Genomic DNA, 25,045 nt, shown 5'->3' with positions numbered 1-25,045 from the left:
AACAAGTGCTAATGTTTTTATTATTTATTTTAAACGGTGCTTATTACAAACACGCGACCTATTTAAACCAGAACATAGTTTTAATTTGTAGTGGTTTACTCTTATCGTAATACAAATGATTCATTTGTAATAACTTCTAGCAAATCTGAAAACAATGCATAGGAAATAATGATTTTTTAAAGAACGTCTTCAGTATATTAGAGATTCTTTTAATTCAGTTTTCTGGTTATTGATCCGACGGTATGACGTACATTGTATTCGAATAAATAAATAAATAAATAAATAAATGCCTTTATTGTCAAAAAAATTTTCAATTTGTAGACAAAGGTAAACTAACAAACAAAGTAAAAAAAAACAAGGTACATAAACAAACAAACAAAAGATAATACAAAACATCATACAAATAATATTGTCAGTCTTATTGTTAAAATAAACATTTATAAACATTTATAAATGTTTATAATGTCAAAGAACAAAAAAATTAAAATAATATTCAAAAATAAATTCATTTCGATGTCATTAGTAAATATAGCAATAGCAAACATTAGACCAGTGTTTACAAGATCAAATTTGATTTTCAAAATATAATTCATTTACGGCGTAGAAAGCCTTGTCTAGTAAATAAGAGTTCAATGCTTTGCGAAATGAAAAAAATGATGTTATGGATTTGATTTCAAATGGCAGGTGATTGTGCATTTTTTTCGAGTTGTATAATATTGAACTTTTAACTAACTCTGAGCGTGGGGTAGGTAGATAAAGATCTTGCTCCGCGTTCCTGAGTGGATAAGTGTGAGATGGCCTTTCTTGAGAAGCTGATACATGTTTACGTATTAGGCAAACGGATTCAAATATAAATAAGGAAGGAAGAGTCAATATTTTTAATTCTCTAAAAAAGCCCCGGCAATGAGTTCTGCTGTTTAGTCCCAGTGAATATCGAACAGCTCTCTTCTGGAGCTTGAAAATGCGGTCAAATTGAGCCGCACAACACGTACCCCAGAATGGAAGGGCATACCTGAGGTGCGACTCAAAAAGTGCATAATAAACAGTTCTAGCCACTGACAAGTTAAGCTCCTTAGAAACAGACCTTAATGCAAAACAGGCAGAGCTCAATTTTTTCGACAAAGCTTCGATATGTATGTCCCATTTCAGAGAATTGTCCACAACAAGCCCTAAGAATTTTACGGATTTTACGACGTCAATGGTGGTGTTGTCAAGTACAAAAGGCTGCAACGAGTTTTTATACGACAAAGCCTTAGTTTTAGAAATGTTGAGACTCAGGAGGTTCGAATCGCACCAAGATTTAATGGTGATTAAGTCATTTGATATAATCCTATGAAGTGCCGCGATGTCCTTGTTGCTCCAAGTGAAGCTAGTGTCGTCCGCAAAAAGACATATTTTGCCACTGATGTTTATGTTAGCAATGTCGTTAATAAAAAGATAAACAAAATAGGGCCTAGTAGTGAGCCTTGTGGTACTCCACATTCTATTGGCTTGCTAGAAGACAACGTGGTATCCACCCTCACAAGTTGACTTCTGTTGCTCAGATACGACTTAAACCATTCGAGAGATGATCCCCTGAACCCATAGTGCTGCAGTTTATTAATTAAGATCTTATGATTTACACAATCGAACGCCTTAGAAAAATCACAGAAAATTGTTCCTGTAGAATGATGGTTGTTTAGGCTGGAGTAAACTTTATTAAGGAGCAGTCCAGTATACAGGCAGTTACAGCAGTCAAGAAAGGCAATTCAAAGTATTAGGGTATTTAAAAAAAATATATTTGTATACTTGAGTATTACAGATATTGTCTTTAATATCGTTAGTTCTGTTGTCGTTATTAATGTTTATTAAAAGCAGGACTGTATCGTCAGTTTTTATTTTTTTAATTTTATATCTAATGCAGCGTAATATGACGTTACGATAATAGTCACTAAAACCATCTCGTCATATTAAAAAATTACATCAAAAAGTAAAGATAATTAATTGAAAAAATTGCAAATTGATCGTGATCAGTTCATTTCGCTCTTAAAAATTAACCAAAGCATGTATTGACATGAAATCAAAAAATAAAATGCTTAGGAGTCATGGTTCTGACCGTGAAATTATATTTTAGGATAATTTACACAAGAAATTATTGCACAGGGTGTTTTAAAGTTTAGGTAAAAAAACAACCCTTCGATTAACCCTGTATAATGTGCTAAATACTAAGGTTTATAAAAAACTTAGTTTACGAATTAAAGTTGATATAATTACATACTGTTTTCTAAAAAAATCATGAAAATAGGGCCAAAACTAACAAAAATATAACACTCTAAATTTGACCTAAAATTTCTCCGTTGCGTTTTTTTGCATCTGAATGTATATTGTGATGTCTGTTGGTGTGGAGATGCGCGATATCAGCCTCTACAAGTGGCACACGAGCTACCACCTCCTCTAGTAACGGTCGGGAGCCTACCTCTAGAACTCGAGAACCTCTCACCTCTCAAGGATAGAAGAGAAAAAGCCAGGATGGAAAGCCGTCCAACACCGGCAGGCAAGAAATCCAATGTAAGGACATTGAGTTTGTTGGCGAGTGCACAACGAGAGAGCAGAGCCATGATCACGAATAGGAATTGACCTCAAATCCAAAAAGGCAATAAAGATAAAGAGATATATCCTCTATTATAGATTCAGATCTAAGGAGAGACCACGTTAAAAAGGTGGAGAATATGGAGACAGATCATCCAGCCTCCACCTCAAGCTTCTCGACTGTGAAGCGCACGGAGGGCCAAACCCCAACCGTGAATACCCTCGTCGGAGGTAGATGTCTACTCCTCGGAGTAAGAACATCTGTTATCCGAGGAGGATAGGAAATACCCTGTCCCCCCTACAACAGGAAAATCCCCATGGAGGGTGTGTTATAGACTGTATGATGAGTTATAACTCAATAAAGGAGGACACGATAGATCTTTAGGTCGCGGTGATTAACCCCCCTCCCACTCATTCTACATTCTACATGGTGCGTTTGCATCATAACATTAACCAAGAAAACAGCAAACAAAATCAGAATAACACAAAGAGCAATGGAAAGATCAATGTTGGGGTTATCTCTGAGACAAAGTACCGACTACTTAAATACGAGACAAAACAAAAGTCAATGTGTTTCTTTATTGTAAAAGAAACACAGTAGCAAACTTGCCATCTGTAACGCTTCGTCCTACGTGGGAGACAAAAGCGCGCGATTCGGGCGGTGCGAGCGACGCGTATTTATCAAATAACGTTTTCTTACGAAGCGGTCCTAGCTAGGAGAGTCGCGCGACTGAAGCGGCATCGCAGGCAATTTAAATATGTCGCGCTAGTCGCGCTCATCGTCCGCTGTAGTCGCACGCGTCGCTCGCTCGCTTTTGTCTCCCACGTAGGACGAAGCGTAAATTATACGAGGGAAAACAAAATATTTATATTTTGGTAAAATTTTGAAATACCCTGTAGAGTACCGTTAACAAATCAAGGAATTTAAAGATTATTTTATCATCTAGGTATATATTTTCTCGATACTTTATTTTTTTTATTCATCTTAATAGCGTTATTTTTTTTTGGGTATTTATTGCATTAAAACCATGCCTTTGCCTTTGGTTCTAGTCAACAGACCGATAAAATAGTTTTTATGATTTACGTAATGTCACTGCCTTTGAAAAATCATATTATTATTGTCTGTTAGGCAGTTACTCTAGCAGATACGGTGTTAATTCCAAAAGTTGATCTCTACAATCAATCAAAGCAGCAATAGCCGATACTTTAGAACTTAAAATTATCTCAACTAGAGTAAACGTCAATAAACAATAATAATATGACTCTTCAATGACAGTGACATAACAAAAACAATAAACACTATTTTATAGGTTTGTTGATGAGGACCCAAAATCAATGCTGAAATTTCTATAAAACGTTACTGTATTATTCAATATCTCCAACAAAAATAAAGCTATTGAGATGAATCAAAAGCAAAACAAACTATCGAGAAAAGACGTGCCTAGATGATAAAATGATTTCTAAATTATTTGCTTCGTTAAGATATTCCACAGGGTGTTTCAAACTTTCACCAAAATATTAATATTTTGTTTTCCCTCGTATAAATGACAGATGGAAACTTTCATTTTTAATTTAGTAACAGACACTAAAAAGTCAAATAATTTATCTACAAATTGCTTAAAAAATCATAAAAAACAGCTCATTAGAGCAAAATACACTACTCAAAACAATTAGCGCATATTTTCTAAAAAAAATATTAATCTGAAAAACAAGACACTTTAAATTCCCTGACTTACGATTTTAATAGTATGGATACTATGGAGGGAAATTCAATTGCAAAAGTGAAAACAATACATACTTATAAAGTCGATCGGCCGACTATTTGATTGCATGTGAGCGCGGCTCCATAAGGATATATTGGTTACAAATATTCAACTAAATAGACGGCCGATTAAGAATTACATGTCAGTGCGTATCCTAAAAAAACTGACAAGAGAAAGGCAGGAAAATGCATGCTTTGTTTAGAAATATGTAATCATTTTTTTTATTGAAATATGCGATAATTGTTTTGAGTAGTGTATATTAAATTATAAAATACATCAAAATTTTAAGGTGCCCATTTTTCGTGCCGGTGCGTGTATTGGTTGGTATTGAAACAAAACTCTCTCCTAAAAAATATCAAAAAATGAGTTAAGCCACTTCGTGACATTTACGACGATATATCCTGCAAAAATAATTTTCATAATATTGCAAGTAACATTTTCTGTAAAATATCCAGTGGAGTATGAAGGTTGAAGTAGACAAAAATATCAGATTTTTTTTTTGTTACATATCTTTACGCTATAGTACTGTTCAATTTTTTTCGCGTAGTTTACCACGTGTCAAATCTCGATTGGGAGAATAATTATTACTGTCAGATATAAAAAATTGTGAATTTCATTGTAATTGTTGCATTCAAATTTATGGTTCACTGAATACTAAACCATTTATAATGTCTTTTATTTTTTAAAATTTTTCCAGTTGATAGATTTTTATAATAATTACAATTCAAGACGAATTTGAAACATCAATCTCGGGAAGACTTATAAATGTTGTTTTATCGACCTAATCAATTTTATTAGCGACAGTTAGATTTATGATTCATTTCAAAAACAAAGAATACTTATTTACAATTATTTTAAAAAAGTGGTAGCAGAGATTAACCAATCTTTTGTAAAAATAAATCATAAAATATTTAGTAGCATTATTCATCATTTTGATAAAAAAGTTATTGTGGTAGTCATAGGAAAAAAATTACACCTGTTTGTTAATAAAAGATAATTGAATTTTTTGCTCCTCCTTTTGTCAGCGCAAAAAAAGACCATGAGCAAAGCATTAACTCTAACATAGCATCTGCAAAAGCATATTTAACTCTAAAACAGCCTCTACACGATGCGGAGAACTCTTCGAATCAGGCCAAGATCGCGTTTCGTAGCCCCACTTTGTCGCATTTCTGTTTAGTTCCAGTTGTCTTGGCCGACTTCGGTTTGCTTCGACCTACTTTCTATTCTTAAAATCGCCTAAAAACTACTCGTGAGGAGGTCGTGGGGGATTTTTTTAGCGTTTCCTGTTGCCTTGTTCAATTTTGTCTCGTTTTGAGCTAATTCCAAAACGTGGCGGTATCTGTACCCGAGGCAAAGGACTTTTTTTCATAAATTTCAGTGAAATAGGTAAACCTAACGACGGTTTTAAACAAGATTAATATTTGAACACGTATACCTAGTATGTGGAGTAGATATTTAAGAACAGAACTTTTCTCTTTCAATCTGCAGGAATATAATTACAATATGTTTATTATTTAATTTTTTTATAATGAATTAGTATATAAAATTGTATATGCTATGTTTGTTTAGGCGGCCTTAATGGATTAATATAACAGTAGTATTGCTTGATGAGTAATACTGGGAATATCATCGAGCTGATTGGAAAAATTATCGATTAACCCAATGTCAATAAAAGATACTTTTATATCGAGAATTGGATTGTATCTCATTGTTGCATTTACTCATCGAAAACGAGATGTAATAACGAAATATCATCGTAACAACTATTTTAGAAACGTCAAAGTTTACTTATTTCACTGAGATTTATAAAAAAAATCCTTTGCCTCGGGTACAGATACCGCCATATTTTGGAAATAGCTCAAAACGAAACAAAATTGAACGGGGCAACAGGAAACGCTAAAAAAATTCCCCCACGCCCTCCTCACCAGTAGTTTTCAGGAGCTTTTAAGAATCGAAAGTAGGTCAAGGTTATTTCCAGTTGTAAATAAACACAAATGCGACAAATTTGGGCGACGAAACGCGACCTTGACATCCTGTTTCGAACATTTCTCCGCATAGTGCTCTCCGGCTGTTTAATATTTAAACCTTCTCTAATACTATAATATGGACTGACATCTTCCTTCCTGGATTCAACAACAATAATGCTAATGAGGATAATATTGATAATATAATAATATACTGATAATGAGGAGTACAACTCTAAAAGAAGTAATATTTCTTTTAAATATACTGTTGTCTGTAAAGATCTTTATATTCAAACTCTACTGGAAGCAAAAGCTGACATTTTGTTTTCTTAGCATAAGCAGAGATACACGTCTTATCTAAAAGTGGTGTTTATTGGATAACATCCACGAGAAGGTTATTTATAATCAAGGGTTAGACTAATAATGCTCCTAAGAATCTCTAGGCGACCATTTTTAAGAGTTTCCAACCCAGCCAAACCATATGAAAGGTGGGGAGAAAACATCATCAGCGCCATTTTACTAATTTTACAGGAGAGCACTGGACGGCTGGTGTTTATCAGATTCTTTCCCATGTATCTATATTTTTGCTAGGCCTATATCATAGAACTTAACAGCTATTGTCCTGCAGAGTTTATACAATTTTGTAGAGACGAGTTAGACCTACTAAAATATTATAAAACCTTAAAATTAAGAAATTGGAGCTTATCATGTTTTTCCCCTGGACCATTCATATCTGATAAAGAGATGCAAAATTGTGAGCAGTATATTTTTGATATTCTGGCTTTATTACTAATAAATTAGCAAAATAGAGAAGAAATTTTAAAGTAAGCTCTTCTAACAAAACATGAATGACCATGAGTGAAAACGTTGTAATATGGAAATACTACACAAAACCACAATAAAATATAAATTATTACACCATTATTCGCCGGGGAGGCGGCATTGAGTAAGAGGTTGTTGCAGATATAGACGGCCTTGTAACACCATAAGAGATTCTTTCTTTGGCATTATTAATATGTCTGACAATATTTTCTGTATTCTTTTCCTTCGAGTTTTCTATTAAAAGAGTAATATCCTTCACCTGCTGTCTATCAATTACCCAAGAAAATCAAATGTAGAATTGGAAAAGCCAAAAGCGCATTCTTAGTCATGAGCGCAGTGTTTAAAAGCCACGACCTAACTCGACAGAAAAATTTCCAAAAAAAAATCAAGAAACTCCAAGGACTCTCTGGAGTCGAAATATACTACCTAAGGTTTCCAAACCGGAATCCCGGTATATGCTTAATCCCAAAATCCCAATATTAAATCCCGGAATCCTTCGAGATACTAATTCTCGAAAAATTTAAATGCTCAATTTAATTAATGATTCGACTTTATACACTTTAGTCTTTAAAACATATTTTATTCGTCTTAAGCAGAACGTCAATATCCAAAAGTTATATTCCGTTTTTGTTATATTTCTTTCAACACGAATTGATTTTTTATCGCTAAATATGAGTGTTACTTTGTTTTGTCTACTTTAATAAAGCTCTTTTCTCATTTTCTTTTTGATTTTATATCTACATTTTTATTAAGTATATCTTTAGACCAAATTCCTTATTCTGATAGTCAATCCCGGGCTCCTGGGATTATAGGTTCTAATCCCGGGATTTCAAAACGGGATCCCGATCCCGAAAATTTGAAACTCTAATACTACCCCTAAAAATATTTGCACTTATTTGGCAACTCACTCTATACTGAGTGCGTCTCAAAAGTGGCTCACGCCTATAACTTTTGTATTTTTTCGGATAAAAAAACGAGATTTGGTATGTTAGTATATGACATAAATTAGGATTAATTGGCGTATTCAATTGTTTTTGGTCACTTCCTGTTTCACCGGAAATGAGTACAACTTTTGATTTTAAATGGCACCCTGGGTATATTTTTACTTTATTCGATAGTAAATGACACTCTGAATAGAATGCCATATCATATGTCAACTTCTGACATTCTCGCTTAAAATGTCAATTGTCACGCAAATTATTTTAAATTTCAATCTAGACTGTCATGGCTGTGTTAAAAATGCGAATTTTTAATCAAAGAGCTTTGAAAAAATATATTTGATCGTTAAATGTTTTTCGTGTCTTGTGCTGGCCGGTTAAACGATGCTCAAATTGTATTTTTAATCATATCTCAATTTTTTCAAATGGAACAAGGGTGGTTCATTAGCACATTTGGAAAAAGCATTTTTTTACGAATAATTTGATACCACACACTTGGTATTTCGAGTCAAATTTTCGTTATGAACCGCATGTTATAATTTCAAGTAAACCATATGCGAAAATGTCAAAAGTTGACATATGATATGTCATTCTATTCGGACTGTTATTTTCAATCGACTAAAGTAAAAAATACCGTAATTTCCGGTGAAACAAAAAGTGATTGAAAACAATTGAATACGTCAATAAATCCTAGTTTATGTCATATGCTTACATACCAAATCTCGTTTTTTTAACTGAAAAAATTAAAGTTAGCCAAGAGGTGAGCCACTTTTGAGACGCACCCGGTATAGGCAAATTTCCAATGATTAAAAAAGAATTGGTGGCAAATTGAATGTATATTTTTTCTTATTGTCAAAAATGTATTCGTCATGTTTTAGATTACTTAAAAAGTTAAAAATACTATATTAGTTATGCAAAAAAAGAACAACTTAATTTAAAGCCCAATTAACTCACGTTAAACTAAAGACTATTATTCACATTTAATTTCATTTTATTTCAACATCTCCTCCATAAATGAAATGCTAAATCCACCTAACAGAAACCCAATCAAAAATTTCGCATTTTCTAATCGTGTTCGTATTTGTCCGATACCATTCCCCAAAACCCCATAAAAGGAACACGTGGGGTCTGAAAACAAAGACAGACATACCCCATAAAACCCATATGGAACAAAGACAGCGGTAACAGATCAATACCACCGGTAAATTGACGAACAGACGGCAAATTACGGACCTTACTGCACTCTATTTTCCATTTTTATTAAATCAGGGTATCGAAAAAGAATTACAGAAAATATTATAAATTCTGGTCAAGTCTCACTAATATCATATAACGTTTAAATATTTAATTGGTTAAGAATTTTCTGAAAAAAAAAATACCATAAGAGGAGAATTATTATCATTATCAACATTATTCGGGATTTTTGTTCATAAACGTTAAAAAATACAAGAAATTGTTAATTATATCGTAGAAACCAACTGTTTGAACCTGGGAATGTTCAGGTTCTTACTTAAAAATCACAATAAAAGGAAAATTATTACAAAATTACAAGAGAAGGCGGTGTTGAGTAAGAGGTTGTTGCAGAGATACATCGGCCTTGTAAGACCGCAAGAGGTATTTTCTTTTTTATTACAAATATAATTCCGATACTTTCTGTCATTATTTATTGTCTATTAACTCTTGGTTATCCTAAAATAAAATTTTCTTTCACCTGCTGTACTTACCTATTAAACTATCAGGCGAATTCCTTCACTTGTATAAATAGAAAAGAAATAAAAATCCTGCATTTCATTCCAGTAAAATTCGCTCCACCACACCTTCTCATTTTCTGTCTGTTTTTACAGGAAAACCAAACCACCCGAAATTACTAAATTCATCATTATATTAAACGTATTTTTTGCGCGGTTTTAACGAGGTAGTACGTTATTTTTTCCTGCAGTGTCTCGGTATCCGCGAAATAAAACTGGCCTTTAGCCGGCAGGAATATCGCTAACCTCCTGCACCGAGCTGAGGGAGTGCGGACTGATTCGGATCGGCAGGATTTAGACAGAGATGGAAAAATCGCGCAGCAAGGTGAAGTATCGACTCGCGAGAGCCGATTTGCCGATAGATAGACGTCGTCTGTCTCGCTCTGTCGAACACTGCCGTTCCTGCTGTGAGAGGTTTAGTTGGGGTCATCTAGCGTGGAAATTGGGAAACTAAAGGGGGCTGTATAGAATTCTCTTCGTGGAATGGAAAGTAATGTAGAGATGTGTTTAAGGTAAAGATATACAGCACTAGTATTTTTTCCTATTCTCAAAATCTATTAGGTTGTAGTTGGTTGGGAGAACCAAAATGGGATACTTTTTGATTCACCCCGTCTTACCCCTTAGAAGGAAGCGACATCAACTTTTTGAAGTGAAACTTCTTTACGCGTGTTGGAAGTAAAAATTCAAGAAAGAGGAAAGTGGTAACGGCAGTGTTGCCACAGCTGCCCCATTCGGAGTAGATATATCCCTTTGTAAAACAAAAAAACTCCAATAAACCAATAAACCTTTAAACTCGCTCTGGATGACGATCTGTGCCATACTGTGCTTTTTACAACTCGGTTGCTAATAAAAAAATCAAATTACCTAATTTCTCTGACATTTTAACAGCCGAACTCACAGCTATTTATCAGGCTCTTATCCAAATTCGGAGCATGCCACCGATTGAAGCATTAATACTACCTGATTCACTTAGTTCCGTCAACAGTATTGCTTCTTTAAACTCCAAAAATTCTCTGACCTTAACTTACTGAAAGAAACTACAATGTTAACTTTATGTAGATTCCTGGACACTCTGACATTGCTGGTAACGACAGAGCAGACAAACTGGCTAACGAGGCCAGAAAAAATATTGAAAGAACTCCATCCGTTGTCGATTTCAGAAATTTCCACAAAAAATTCACAGTCCTTTACAAAGATGCAACCGGGGGGGCATTGAAAATGATGAATAAAAACGTAAAAATATGATTAGTGTTAATATGAGTGTATTACATACATATGTTTAAATAACGAACTTAAAAAAAACAACAGATTTAAAGATTCACTGAAAAAGTAGTAATGTTAAAATTAAATAAAACATTATCAATAATAATTATGCGATCGCACCTATCCGTAAAACAAGCAAGCAAAAAAACCTCGAAAAAAACAAAATAACATACAAAACATCAGGTTAACATGATGACAGATCATGATCAATCACAGATAAAGAATTCTTACGGAAAGTTACACTTTACGATATAATTTTTTAACTGTGAAAGGCAAACCGCATTTAAACACAAAACTTTTTAATACCTACTACTGTATCTAAAAGACTTTATTTTAAATTATTAAATTTCTTAGCCACGCTTCTGTTTTTCTTGGCTGTTGTGCGTCACGTCACAGATTAACAGGCCCACGTTTGCACCACAAGGCGATGCTGCAGACCACTAGGTAGACCGGTCGTAGAAATTTATGTTATACAACTTGTAGTCAATCTACACAAATATTATCAAAAACTTTTTTTCTTTTAAAATGTGTTCAGATTTTGTAAAAAGTATAAGTCAAAATCGCAAAACTTAAATTTGATATGAGTTTCTTAGTTTTTAACTAATATAGTGGCGAATTACAAAAATTCCTTTTCAATGAAAATTAATGAGTTAAATAAAATAATTTAATAAATTACTAGCTTTTTCTCGCAACTACGTTCGCGTTACACCTCGAATCGTTTATGCATTGATTTAAATGATTTTTTACTTCTTTATAGAGAGCTAGTGAACATATAGATGTTTTTTATTTTTCATCTTTTTTTTATTTATTAAGAGCACTAATACTCTCTTTATAGGTTATTTTTTATTCTTTGAAGGATAATTGAGGAAGATATATTTCCTTATGATGTCACTAAATAAACCCTTGTATAAAATTTTATACTGTCTGGTTTATAATGTTATAGTATTGCATTTTCGTACAGCAAACTTTCATTCCCTATTTTACTCCCTAAGGGTATAAATTTCATAAATTCGCTTTACCTTTGTGCCAATTTTTATGTGTATAATCCAGACGTCACCAAGTTTTATATAAATTTTTACTAACTTTACCCATTTGGTTGATGAATTTCAAAAATTTCTTCTAATTCTTTTTGTAGGATTTCATTCTTCTAGACGAAATAGTAAGGAATTTTCATACAACAAACTGTTCCGAGATAATTTTACTCTCTAAGAGGATGAATTTCCTAAAATCGCTTTGTGTAGCTAATTCACTAATGTCGTTTAAACGAACCTTTGTGCTAATATTTATGTATCTAAAGCTGGCGGCATCAACTCACTCTAAAATATCTAAAAACGTAATATATAATCTAACTGACACACCACTGACAATGACAACTAATTTATTTCTGGAGGTATTGTGTGTAGGTGTTTTCAGGTATGTTTTAGTATTTAGTCGTTTTACACAAAGAAATAGCCATTAAGCACTATAAAAATACTTCATAACAAATCTACACATATATACCTTTCATTTAAAAAAAGAATCATCAAGATTGGTAAAGCGCTTTCGGCGGGATGGATGCAACAAAAAAACCCTTTGAGCTTTTATATATGTATGGACTAATTATTTTTCCAACATATTTTACTTTGCAAATTTTTATAAATATTCAGACTCGCCAATATCGTACTCCACCGTGTCCAGCCTGTTTAGCCAAACGTAGGCCGATTCCTCTTCGGCGGCGTCGTGACCCTGGCCGAAGGAAGAGTCTTGAAGACGCTCATCCGCGCATAGGAATAAGTTGACTGCGTAGCGTATTGCGTATTAATCGATTCTGAAACTTTCTATCTCGTGTATAACATGTTACGCAAGTTTATTATTTTAATCTCGATTTTAATAGATAAATGTGTGAAATGCCACCTGAATATCTTCCGCCATGACATGTTTTTACTTTTTTGTTATGGTAAAGTGATTTGTATAAACTTTATTCAATAACGTATATTTTCCTCCATTTGTGATTTTTTAATTTTAAGCGAAAATTAAGTATAACATTTTAGGAAAAAGAAACACTGTAATATTTAAAAGAATAAGAAGAAATTAGTCTTATTTTGAAAGGAAAATATAGAAAAAACTCTTTCTATAGAAAAAGTCTTTATACTAACCAGAATCCGGTGACATATACGCGGTCTCACCGGAAACATTACTTATTACTTCGCATAACTTGAAGAATATCTACTTTTAATAATGAACACTTCAGAAATACACCAGTAAAAACATTTATTATTTGAGATTAAAACTCGAATTAAATTATAAATATTAGTTACCTATGTTGTTATAGCTTTTATAGGCCTGTTTAACGACTTAATAAGTTACCTAGCGAAAAAATCTGTGCGCGTACCTACCACTATTGTTACAGGTTAATTCGTTAAAGAAATATGTTACACAAGTTAAAAACGCTAAAATTTTAATGGTATTACTTGTGCATTATTGGCCTTATAATGTAATTTGTTGGAATTATATCTTCTTTAAATATAATTAGACTTTTTAACGACTTTTAAGTTACCTAGGAAAAAATCTGTGCACGTACCTACCAGTATTGTTACAGGTTAATTCGTGAAACAAATGTGTTACATATTATTCGTGGTATTAGTGGTATTATATTGGAATCAGCTTGGCATTAGTGGGGCATTATATGAGAAATTTGGTATTTAATTTGTATTTTTGGCATTACTTTGGCATTAGTATACAGACATTTGTCAGCGGTTTACTCCTTGTAGATAATCAAAAAGTTTTTTGATAAAATTTGCTTTTCATGTCAGATCATTTCTATGAAAAATTACATTAGATTTTTATTAAAGACGCTGGGTAATTAAAACATTGACTAATAAACCTTGTCCACTTTAAATACGGGGTCACGAAATATCCTCCTTGGAGTGTTTGGGTTAAGGGGTGTATAATAAATTAATCGTTGTTTTATAATAAAAACCATAAAACATTTATTTGTGAGTAAAATAATGCAATGGTTGGATATCTCTCCTTTATAATTCGGTGACTAAAAATACACTAAAATAATTAGAAAAAAAATCTTGTACTTATTTAGTAATTACGTCAATATTAATTAATTGACTTTCTAGTCTATTTTATTTTATGTACAAATATATTATTAAATTTTAAGCATTAAGTAATAAAACACTTTGTGCCCTCTTATATCGTAAAAGGTTACGAAATATACTCCTGGTTACACCCCTTACAGAAAACAGTGTAAGGGGTGTAAATAAATTGTATAATCACTGTTTTTTATAATAAAAACTATAAAATATTTCTTATTTGTGAGATTAAAAAAACAAAACAATGCATTGGTTAAAATAAGTACATTCAATACTGTTTTCAATTGTTAATTCAATAATGTGTTATAACATAATATAGCCATTACTATTATACTATTATTATTAAAATAATATGTGTGTAACATATTTCTTTAACGAATTAACCTGTAACAGACATTTATATGCCCAGTATATTTTTGTTTAACAAACCAATCAGGAAAAATCCAAAACCTACCGTTATAGGAGGTATAAGACGATTAAACTTATATAATGACAACTACTTATCGGATAACAAATTAATTACTACTGTCAGCTAGTTCAGCTACTGTCTAGGTAGAATTTACCTAGAGTACCTACACCTACCTATGATGATGTAGGTAGATTAAAGCTTATTTTGACGTTACCTCTCACTTCGGTGTCACAAGCTGAATTTTTCAGGGATGGAAGTACAGTACATCACAGTACATGATATGGGGACCCTTATTCCGAAAGTAGTACAAAATTAAACAGGGTAAAAAGGCACTATCATCAAAAATCGATATATTAATACCACCGTATAGAGAAAACAAATACTTATTTTTTGATCCAGTACACAATAAAGTCTTCGTAGGGAGTAATTTTTTATAATTATTTACAAAAAAACATTTCCATTAGCGCTTATGACCAAAAAAAAACTTTAAACATGAATAATCATTTCAATCATGCGAAAATTTGGTTTAAAAATAGATTTTTTTAATATAACTTTCATTTAACGAAAAACGAAGGCCTAAATGAAAAAAAGAAACAATTTAAAAGTTTCGCTTATGTCTTGACAAGGTATCAAAGCAAACCCCATATTTTTTGCTTTTAAACTAATAAAGATATATCAATAAACAATTAGCGATGTAATGGTTTTTGCGCGCGCTGGCCGACTGCCGCCTCTGCGCCGAGATTTCCTATACCCTTGTATATATGACGTCATGGTGTGGCAAATGTAGCATTTTAATTCGATTTTTGGGCTCCCTTATAGATAACAGAAACATTTTCAATGTTAAAAATGTTCTTCCGTATACTTCAAAATATGAATGGGACATCCTCGAGGGAACTAATAAATTTAGATCACATATGCCACTTCTTCATCTCTATCAAAATATATATTCTCTTGAACCCGGATCTTTCTGTAAAGTTGTTAGAACCCTCACATGATACTCATATCTTACAAAAATCATACATTATCAGAAATGAACCCCCTCCGAAATGCACCTTATGCAATAACTTAATGTCAATGAGACACATTTTTTAATGCTTACCTGTTGCCTCCCAAGTCTAGATTCTTTAATGCTGTTACCTATGAGAATATTTTCACACCTTTTAACATTTCGAAGATTAATAAAGTTATGGAATTCTTAGACAGCATCAACATAACGAAAAACTTTAATTTCTAATAATTTAAAATAACCTCATATTAACTAGAGATTATTATTGAGCGCTAAAAAACCCTCGCTGTTGACGCGCTCTATAAACCAGTATCTCTCTCTCTCTCTCTCTGTGCCATACACACGGCTAAAAAAATCACTATAATAAACTTGAGACTATCCTTGTGTACCAATATCTTCTAGTTGTGTGCTAGGAAGTAAACTTTCATGCATATTTTCATCGATAGGTTTATAGCTTCTGAGTAACGGTCTAAGTAAAGCATCTAGCTCAGTTGCCAGGTTAGAATTAGAATTATTATAGGGTTAGTAACTCGCATTTTCATTGGAGGACACTGTCATATTTATTTTAAACCAATAATCAACGAGAATGTTCGTGTATAAGTTTAAAAAATTACTATAAACCACTATAAATACGAATTGTTGGTTAGGTACATTTTTTCTCTTCTTAGATAAATTTAAGCGTTAACATTAGGCATTTGCATAATAGTATAGATTTTGGGTGGTATTTCACAAATTTTTTGCAGGCTATTGAGGAAATAGAAAACGTACAAATGACCGAAATAAATTAATTGAAGTCACTTTTTCAAACATGTCAAATCCTTAAATATAACAGCTGTTAGTAAGAAGTTTTACTTCAAATATGCGCACTATTTTTTAATACGAAACATTTTGTTGTACATCGTCACACAGTGGATCAACCCAATACAATTTGCTGGGCATACAGCAATCATGCAAAATTTCTAACTAGCGACATTTTTTGAACAATTGTGTCCTACAAACTTCAAATTTGTTACAAATAGTCATAAGTTTATTTTAGATAACTTCTCGGATAACTTACTGAATAGGGGTGTTTTGCCATAATATTATTTTAAATGGATTTCCGTATTAAGGTTGATTCTCACTATACCTTCCATATCAGCTCCCTTCCGTTTACATAATATATTATATCATGTAAGTAAATATATGACAATGCACACTATCCGTTCCGTTTCCCTTTCGTTCCATTTGCACCAGCTCTGTTAAAATTTCGCTGATATTTATTTATTCTTTCACCTCTTAATTAAATCTATTACCTTTTTCAAAAGATACACATTTTTAAAATAAAACTTTCGTAATGATATAAGATATAAATTGTATAATAAAAAATATGAAACTGATACGGAACGGAAGCTTACGTATAGCGTCAATATAATAAAAAATACGGAACGGATATGGAATGGAAACGGAAGGTAGTAGAATACTGATAATCAACCTTAAAATTGACTATTATGAATTAAACTGCAAAATTTCATACTTATCTTAAAACTTAATAAATCTTTTATTATATTTCTATATGAATTATGAGCCCTGCCAGTATGATTCTATATGAATTATGAGCTTAAGATTTGTCGAGTTCTTTAATACCAACATGTATTAATAACAATAAGTTTGAAAATCCTATTACTATACAGGGTAAGTCTTTAACGATGTCTTAAATAAGTCCAAATATTTTCAGGGGTGGTATATTTCCACCCCAGAAACACGTCTATGAGTTTTTTTTTCGCAAAAAAAAGATGTTAACGGTATAATTTCTTAATCTCTGATATTACCATAGTTACAGCTTTACTCTAATATGGTTACGGCACTAAAAGGGATGCAAATACAGAAAAAAGCTGGTGGCTCTCAAAATTTTTCCAAAAAATCATTTTTTTGAAATTTTCAAACTAAAATAACTCAGTTACTTTGGATTTAATTGAAAAATGGTAAAGAGAAAATATGTTTCTTTTATCAAGATATACCAGTCCTAAAAATATTTGCACTTATTTAAGACCCACCCTGTATAGTGTATCATACAAAACTAAACTTAATCTTGAGTTTTAGAACAATGCTTAAATATGCATAAACTTTTTTTCATATCTGTTATTGAGATCAAAGTGTCCTTAAATGAACTATAAAAAGATTTGCCGCCACTAGGCGCTCGCTTGGAAAATATACAGGGTGGCCCATAAATAATAGAGATGAGTCCAATATCGTCGTTGTTGATAAAGATATGAAAACAGGTTTTATAGAGATGTTGCATGGTATCCTAAAAAGTTTTCTGTTGTGTACTGCGGATGGCCCCAAACAAGTTATGATAAAGTTTTAAGTTTTTTTTTTAAATTGCACCCCCCATTTTTCTATAGCTTTGGATTCCGCATAAAATTCTGCCCATAATATGCTATTTTTATTTCCAGCACTATGTGGTGTTACCATTCTAGACCTCGTATCTGTTCTAGTATCCGAGATCCCAATGATAGGGCTCGATTTGGTACATAAGGAATGTCGCAAGTTGCAACTGGTTAACATCATCAAATTGTCAGTGTCTTCTTGTCACTAGTCATAATAATAAATAATTATGACGTATTAATGATAAGAAATTTCGTACCTAAACGGTTTTAGTTTTCCCTCTACGATTATTACTATGATATACAACGATAAAATGGACGAAGAGAAGAATGCAGTATATGAAAATAGAATTATTTACTCCCTGCCAGTGCGACTTGGACTATGGAACGAAGATCTGGCTCTACAAGAGGAGAAAGATTCCACAACGGCCTATAAAAGGGAACACTGTCAAATGCTTATCCAGAAAACGAAAAAAATGATGCGTAACATCATGAAACCAACATCCACGGCCTACGAAACTGCCTTTGTAAGCTTCGGCGAAAACTACCAGATAAAAACATCAGATCTAAACGAAAAGTTTGGTGTTTGTGACATTTCCAAAGGATTGTTTCTATGTGGTTTGATAACTGAACGGGAAATCGACGTGTGTCAGCATTTCAGTCATGGCTGCATGCTTACAGCATCTCCGACTAGAGAATCTTCAGTGAGAAATACCTTTAAACTAGTCGGATGTGGAAATTCCAAAGACGGGGACCAAGTAACCTGTGGAGAAGACGTTCTTATTCAAATTTCTGAAGGCGGTAATGGACCACTGTATGTCCAGTGCGAGAATTCAACCATTGATACTTTCGGCCACCATCTATCGCTTCGTTTATCCAGCGTGGCAGATGTCTATTGTCGTTTCAAAATTTTGCACTGGAACCCTCAGAGAAGAATCGAGACCATCGGAACACCTTTCAAGCCGGATACCAGAGTGATTATTCAGCATTCGGCATCAGGTCAGAACTTGGCTGTGGAACCCACTAAGTGGATTCCAACGTTTTTCGGTGCTGAATGTACGGTGAGTTGTCATACGTATCGGGATTCGCACAAAATGGAAACTGCGGAAAACTTCTGGTGTGTAGCTTCCAGTCCGAAGTCGAATAAAAACCTGTTTGTCAGAGCTGCTAAAGGAGAAAATATACCAAGTGATATATTTGAATAAATTGACGTTTTGTTCAATCGACAATTTCTGTTTTTGTTTTATATTTAACCTTCCGTTAGCGCATGTTAACTAAGAACTCGCATGGGGTATTTTAATACCCTAATGGATTTTTGATGATGTCATATTAGTAATTATGTAAAACATACGCATTTATTTAAATTATAACAATTAATTGTAGACATTGAAAAACTTGTAACTAAATATTAATTGCCTGAATTTCTGGCATTCAGAAACTACTTTAGCCTTGTTTGCTAAGCTATTATTGTTGATAGATTTTACTTATCCATTTGGTGCACTTGGGGCAGCTAACTTGTTTTTCTCTGTCATGATTTTTGAGACATAAATAACACCTTCTTCAGTTTTGGTCTTTCTTTCACAGATAATAATTCAAGATCGTATATTTTAGTATATTTTAGTTTGATTGTTCGACATTTAGAGAATAATTTCCTGTTTATTTATAATTCTTGAAATATTCTGGGTATATATTCTTTTTAGAATTGGTTGCCGAACGAATCCTTCAGCGATACTTTTCACAAAAAAAATAGCGTGGGTTTTTGGAATCCATTCATTGTATTAAGTTCTGCAAAATTAAACTTATTTGATAAAATGAAGTGGCCAACACCTGCTATTCCTAGGCACATCATGGTGAGCAGCGCTGCAGCAAGTCAGCTTTAAAAAGACATAAGTCTTCAGTCATTCATAAAATCAAAATTATTTAACTGTTAAGTCAACTTTAACATAAAGTTCAAATGATATAAGTCTTAAATCTTTGACTTAACAGCACTTTCAGATGGAGCGGAGCGTCCGCGAGTTTCATGAGTTTAAATGGACAATTTCACATGGGTTGCGTATGCTCCGTCCGGATGATTTCGTCTATCTTGAAAAAACAAGCAGCACAAAAAGAGCGCGGACGGTCCGCGCAGACGCTCCGCTCCATCTGAAAGCGCTATAAATCATTTTATTTTAAGTCAAGTCATTTTTGTAAAGACTTAAATCGATTACGTTATTTAAGTCGTTTTTATGACATAAGTCTATATTTTTTACTTAAATTATGATTATTTGCAAGTTAAGTCAGTAAAATTACTTAAATCAATATAATTACCCTCAAGTCAAGACAACCAGAATTCAATTTAAGTACCTACGAGTAGTTTTAGTACCTAGTACCTTAGTTTTAAATGTTAATATTAATTTTCTTGTATATTCCTCGCAACAAGATATGGGAACTCTTGAATATCTTATAAGTAGATAGACCCTTACTTAAGATAATAAAAGAGCTATATAAAGGAAATGAATCATACGTTAAGATAGGACACAGGCTATCCAATCCAATTAATACCACAAAAGGGTTGCGATAAGGATGCAGCTTATCTCCTCTGATCTTCAACGCTTACGTCGAAGTAGCCCTTAGGGAATGGAAGACGAAATGTCAAGATATGGGAATACCCATTGGGGACAACACACTATTTACCCTGAGCTTTGCATACGATCAGGTTGTGATTGCGCAGGACTCATACGATCTGGAGTTCATGACTAAGAGGCTTTATCAAGAATACAACAAATGGGGACTTCAGGTTAGTCTAAAAAAGACGGAATACTTAGCTGTCAATTCCAACGCTTGTTTTGAAATCTTCATTAATGATAACGTCCAGATTCAACAAGTAGACAAATTTAAATACCTGGGTGCTACTATCAACAACGAGGGTTTGGGCAAGGAAGAAATACAAACCCGAATTCAGAAGTGCAAACAAGTTATTGGATGGCTTAATAGCCTCTGGTGGGAACGAAACTTGTCTGCAACAACTAAAAAGAGGTTTAGTTTTACTAAAAAGAGACTTGAACGAACATTGGTGGAGTCAATTCTTTGCTATGGTTCAGAGCTATGGACTCTGAGTGCAAACGCGAAGCGCGAAATCCTAGTTGTTGAAATGGACTACCTTAGAAGAAGCGCAGGTATACCTGGGATGGAAACAAAACAAACATCGAGGTCAGGCGTATCATGAATGCATCGGAGGAAACAGTACTAGATCGAATCGAAAAATCCAGCTTAAAGTGGTTTGGACATGTTCTGCGTATGCCGGAGAGCAGGTAGTCAAAAAAAGTTTTTCAATGGGCTCCCCAGGGCAGAAGAAAGAAAGGTAGACCTAGAAAATCCTGGAAAAGAACGGTTAAGGAAGCAATGGAAGCTCGTAACCTAGAAGCTGATGACGCTCTAAATCGAGATGTGTGGGGTAGGGTAACGGGAAGGCAGCTGTAGTTGGAAGTGAGTATTAAATACTTAAACCAAATCTCGTTTATATACATATATATACTTGAACATAACAGATCTTAACAATCGCTTCTTTATTTCCTTTGATTAAAAAAAATATAATGAGGGAAAGAGACATAAAAAGATAGTTATTTTCAAATAATATTTATAAAAAACAAAAATGAATTGCACATTATGATCAGCAATAAATGTCATTTGACTTATGCTATTTATTCATAATATAATATAACAAATAACAACAAAACAATGTAAAATTCTTAAAAAAATTATAAGTATCTGGGAAATAAACAAAAAGCATACAGTGATAAAAAAATCAGTCAGTTCTATGGAATTAAATAAATAATTTGTCTTAGATTTACAGATATTTTATATACATACTTATATTTTATATTCAACTTGAAAAAAAAAAACATTAAAAACTGAATGCTTTTTATTTATATTGTAAATTTAAAAAAATTAATGGCAATAATCACAAGTAAATATATTTTTTATATAATTAATTTCGTTAATCACATGTTTTATATTATTTTAATTGTCCGAAATAACTTATTTTTTATCATTTTTATCAATAAGTAACAAAAACAAAAATATGGAAGGATAATATGTACACCGACACTAAGAAAAATTAAGTGGTCAACTACTCATGTGAAACATACACTTTTACTTTAATGATATATCAAGAAACACCCAAGTCGATTAACACCTTCAAACATTATGTCCATCACACAAAAATATTCTACGAAATATACATATTCAGAACTGTTTTCAAAATTATAATATAACTCAAAGAAAATGACATGTTTTATCTACAAGAGCTTATAGCGAAGCAGGAAACTAGATTAAATACATTAAAATATACAGCATTGAAAGTTTTGTAAGCGTAATAAATACAGCTTAAGAGAAAAACGTGAACGTTCATCCGTTGGTCGAATGACCATCTCAAACTTACGAAAACGTACAAAATATACATAAACAATGTTTTTTTTTATATCTTGCTCACACTTTGAACCAGATATACTGTATATTTACTATATTTAATCTAAGGCAACATTATCAAATTTTTAATCGATTATGGTTCGCTAAACATCTAATTTTCTATTTTCCAAATGAAAAATGTACAATCAAATTACCCTGATTGTTTCTTATGATTTAAGGATGGTACAGTAGATATTTCTCCTAAATTTATATTATTAGACACACTAAAAAAATAATAAATAAATAAGACAAGTTTTAAAAAAGAAAGAAGCCGTTTTCATAAACGAAAATAAAAAGAAAGAAAAATAAGATGGATCAAGCAATAAAAATTAAGTTTAAAACATATTAAGAGAAGGAGATGGACTATCAATAAACATAAGAAATATCTACTATTTGAAGTAATAAATATTACTACACCAGAATATATAGAGGAAACAAGAAATAACTTTTATCCCTAAAAGGTTGAAAATGGACACAAATCTGTATTAGAACTATATCAGGGGCTTAAAGATAGTTAAATTGGTAACATTAGAAGATACGTCCAGAAGCTATTAATGAACCTACTGAATAACATCCTATGAAATGCAGGGATTTTAGACAACATCAAAGAACCCAAAGTAAAAGATTTAGACAAAATCAAAGACCCCTAAAGTTCTACAGATTTTAAATCGAACAAGTATTAACAAAAAATAGCATTAAAATACATTTTAATGCCTACAACTATCTGCAACTAACTTCAATTTTAAATGGACACAACTGAACTCTGTGAACAATTTCAAAAAATAAACTTATGAATGAGAGTTAATCACTGCGACCTTAAAGATCTACTATGTCCCAAACCTATGAAAATACATATAAATTTCTAAAAAAACCGGAATTATTGACATTGAAACAGAAAACTCTAAATGTATATTTTATGTGAAAGGCCGTAAGGGTTCACAATCAACGGAGTTTTCCAATTTCTCAGTGGGTTGTACACACATTTGCCTGGCGAACAAAAAACAAAACGCTATTTAAAAACTAACAAAAACTATTTAAAATATCTGAGCAAAATTAAAAAAAGATAACTGAAACATGTATAAATAAAAAGAGAAAAAATATCCCGGGATTTATATATTTTATGAAAAACGACCTAAGGGTTTACACACACTGTTAACACTCCACGGGATTTTCCAACTTCTCAATAGGTTTTTACTTGTACACAAATTTGCCTGGCAAACAAAAAACAAAACCATTTATAAACTTAACAAAAACTTAAAATATCTAAACAAAATTAAAAAAAGATCAATGTAAAAAAAATATCCTGGCAAACAAAAAAACAAACGCTATTTAAAATATCTAAACGAAATTAAAAAAAAAAGATAAATGGAAGATGTGTGTAAATAAAAAGAAAAAAATATCCCGGGATTTATATCTTTTATGTAAAACGCCCTGAAGGTTTACACACACTGTTAACGCTCTACAGGATTTTCCAACTTCTCAGTGGGTTTTTACTTGTATACAAATTTGCCTGACCAACGAAAAACAAAACACTATTTAAAAATAACAAGAACTATTTAAAATAACTAAACAAAACTTAAAAAAATGTAACATGTATAAATCCAAATAAAAATGGCCCAGCATGTATACATTTTATCTAGAGGGTTTACACTCCACGGGACATTGGACGTTCCAACTTCTCAGTGGGTTTTTACTTGTACACAAATTTGTCTGACCAACGAAATACAAAACACTATTAAAAAAATGACAAAACATGTATAAATAAAAAGAGAAAATAACCTGGCATACTATGATTGTCTTGATGCATCATTAATAAGAATGTCCATTCTGAAAGCACCATGGTTAACAATTTGGGGGGCAGTACAGGAACCCTCGAAATATCAACGCCAAACAGCTTTTTGGTGATGTCATCAACGTATATAGTCGGCTGTGTAGTAGCTATATAGTATCGGAAATACCCCTGAACACATTGGTATTGAAATATTGTCTTTCGTGAAAAAAGCGAGGTTAGTTAGTAAATCAAATATGACGTCATGGTGGATCTTTATTAGGTCAGATTTAACAGGATCACAAGGATTATTTTTCATAAGCAATATAATCCCACGAAAATAGATACCAGAGGCCCCATGGTATCTAAATGTTCAATCAAAATGATCCTTCATTAATAAGATCAGATATACAGGCTTGGCAATATAGTATCTTAGGTCGGTATTTGTATGTTTAGGAGTAAAGCCCCATAATCACTATGCACTGATGCGGTTTGTCGATGCGTCAATGCGATTTGCACACGGGTTGTGCGGCGGTTCGGCAGAATGACGGTTTTTGGACGAGCCACCAAAAGAAATATTACGAACACATAATGGACGCATTTCCAAATGAACAAATATCAACGAATCGCATCGACGAACCCCATACTCACTACGTGTGCATGAAAGCATCAAATCGATGTATCAGTGCATAGTAAAAATGGGGATTATATCATTATAGGAATCTTGTAAGTTTGAGATGATAAAATGCGACGGTATGTATATTATATAACTACATAATTCGATGCTCTTTTTACGAATTTGGTAACATTTTTGCTATTCTCTCTTTGTTCAGTACATTTCATTAAACTGAACAAATTCAGTGTGCTCTTCTTACACGCGGAAATCGACACCGAAAGTCAGCTTTCC

The 25,045-nt window shown here is 32.6% G+C and overlaps 2 protein-coding genes across 3 annotated transcripts in view; one reads left to right on the top strand and one right to left on the bottom strand.

Annotated features, from left to right (window-relative positions):
• The window catches only part of LOC115890848 (protein numb), a 189,137-nt gene that overhangs the window by 143,550 nt on the left and 20,542 nt on the right, over window positions 1-25,045 (bottom strand). The window lies entirely within an intron of this gene.
• On the top strand, window positions 18,129-19,458 carry LOC115890849 (cilia- and flagella-associated protein 161). Its single transcript, XM_030911201.1, has one exon. The coding sequence runs from the start codon at window positions 18,221-18,223 to the stop codon at window positions 19,127-19,129; it is 909 nt and encodes a 302-aa protein (XP_030767061.1). The 5' UTR covers window positions 18,129-18,220; the 3' UTR covers window positions 19,130-19,458.

This window comes from Sitophilus oryzae, unplaced genomic scaffold (assembly GCF_002938485.1).
Source record: "Sitophilus oryzae breed Bouriz unplaced genomic scaffold, Soryzae_2.0 scaffold_931_pilon_pilon, whole genome shotgun sequence".
NCBI lineage: Eukaryota > Metazoa > Arthropoda > Insecta > Coleoptera > Curculionidae > Sitophilus > Sitophilus oryzae.
Note: the sequence above shows the minus strand (reverse complement) of the source record. Positions and strands in the feature narration are given on the sequence as shown.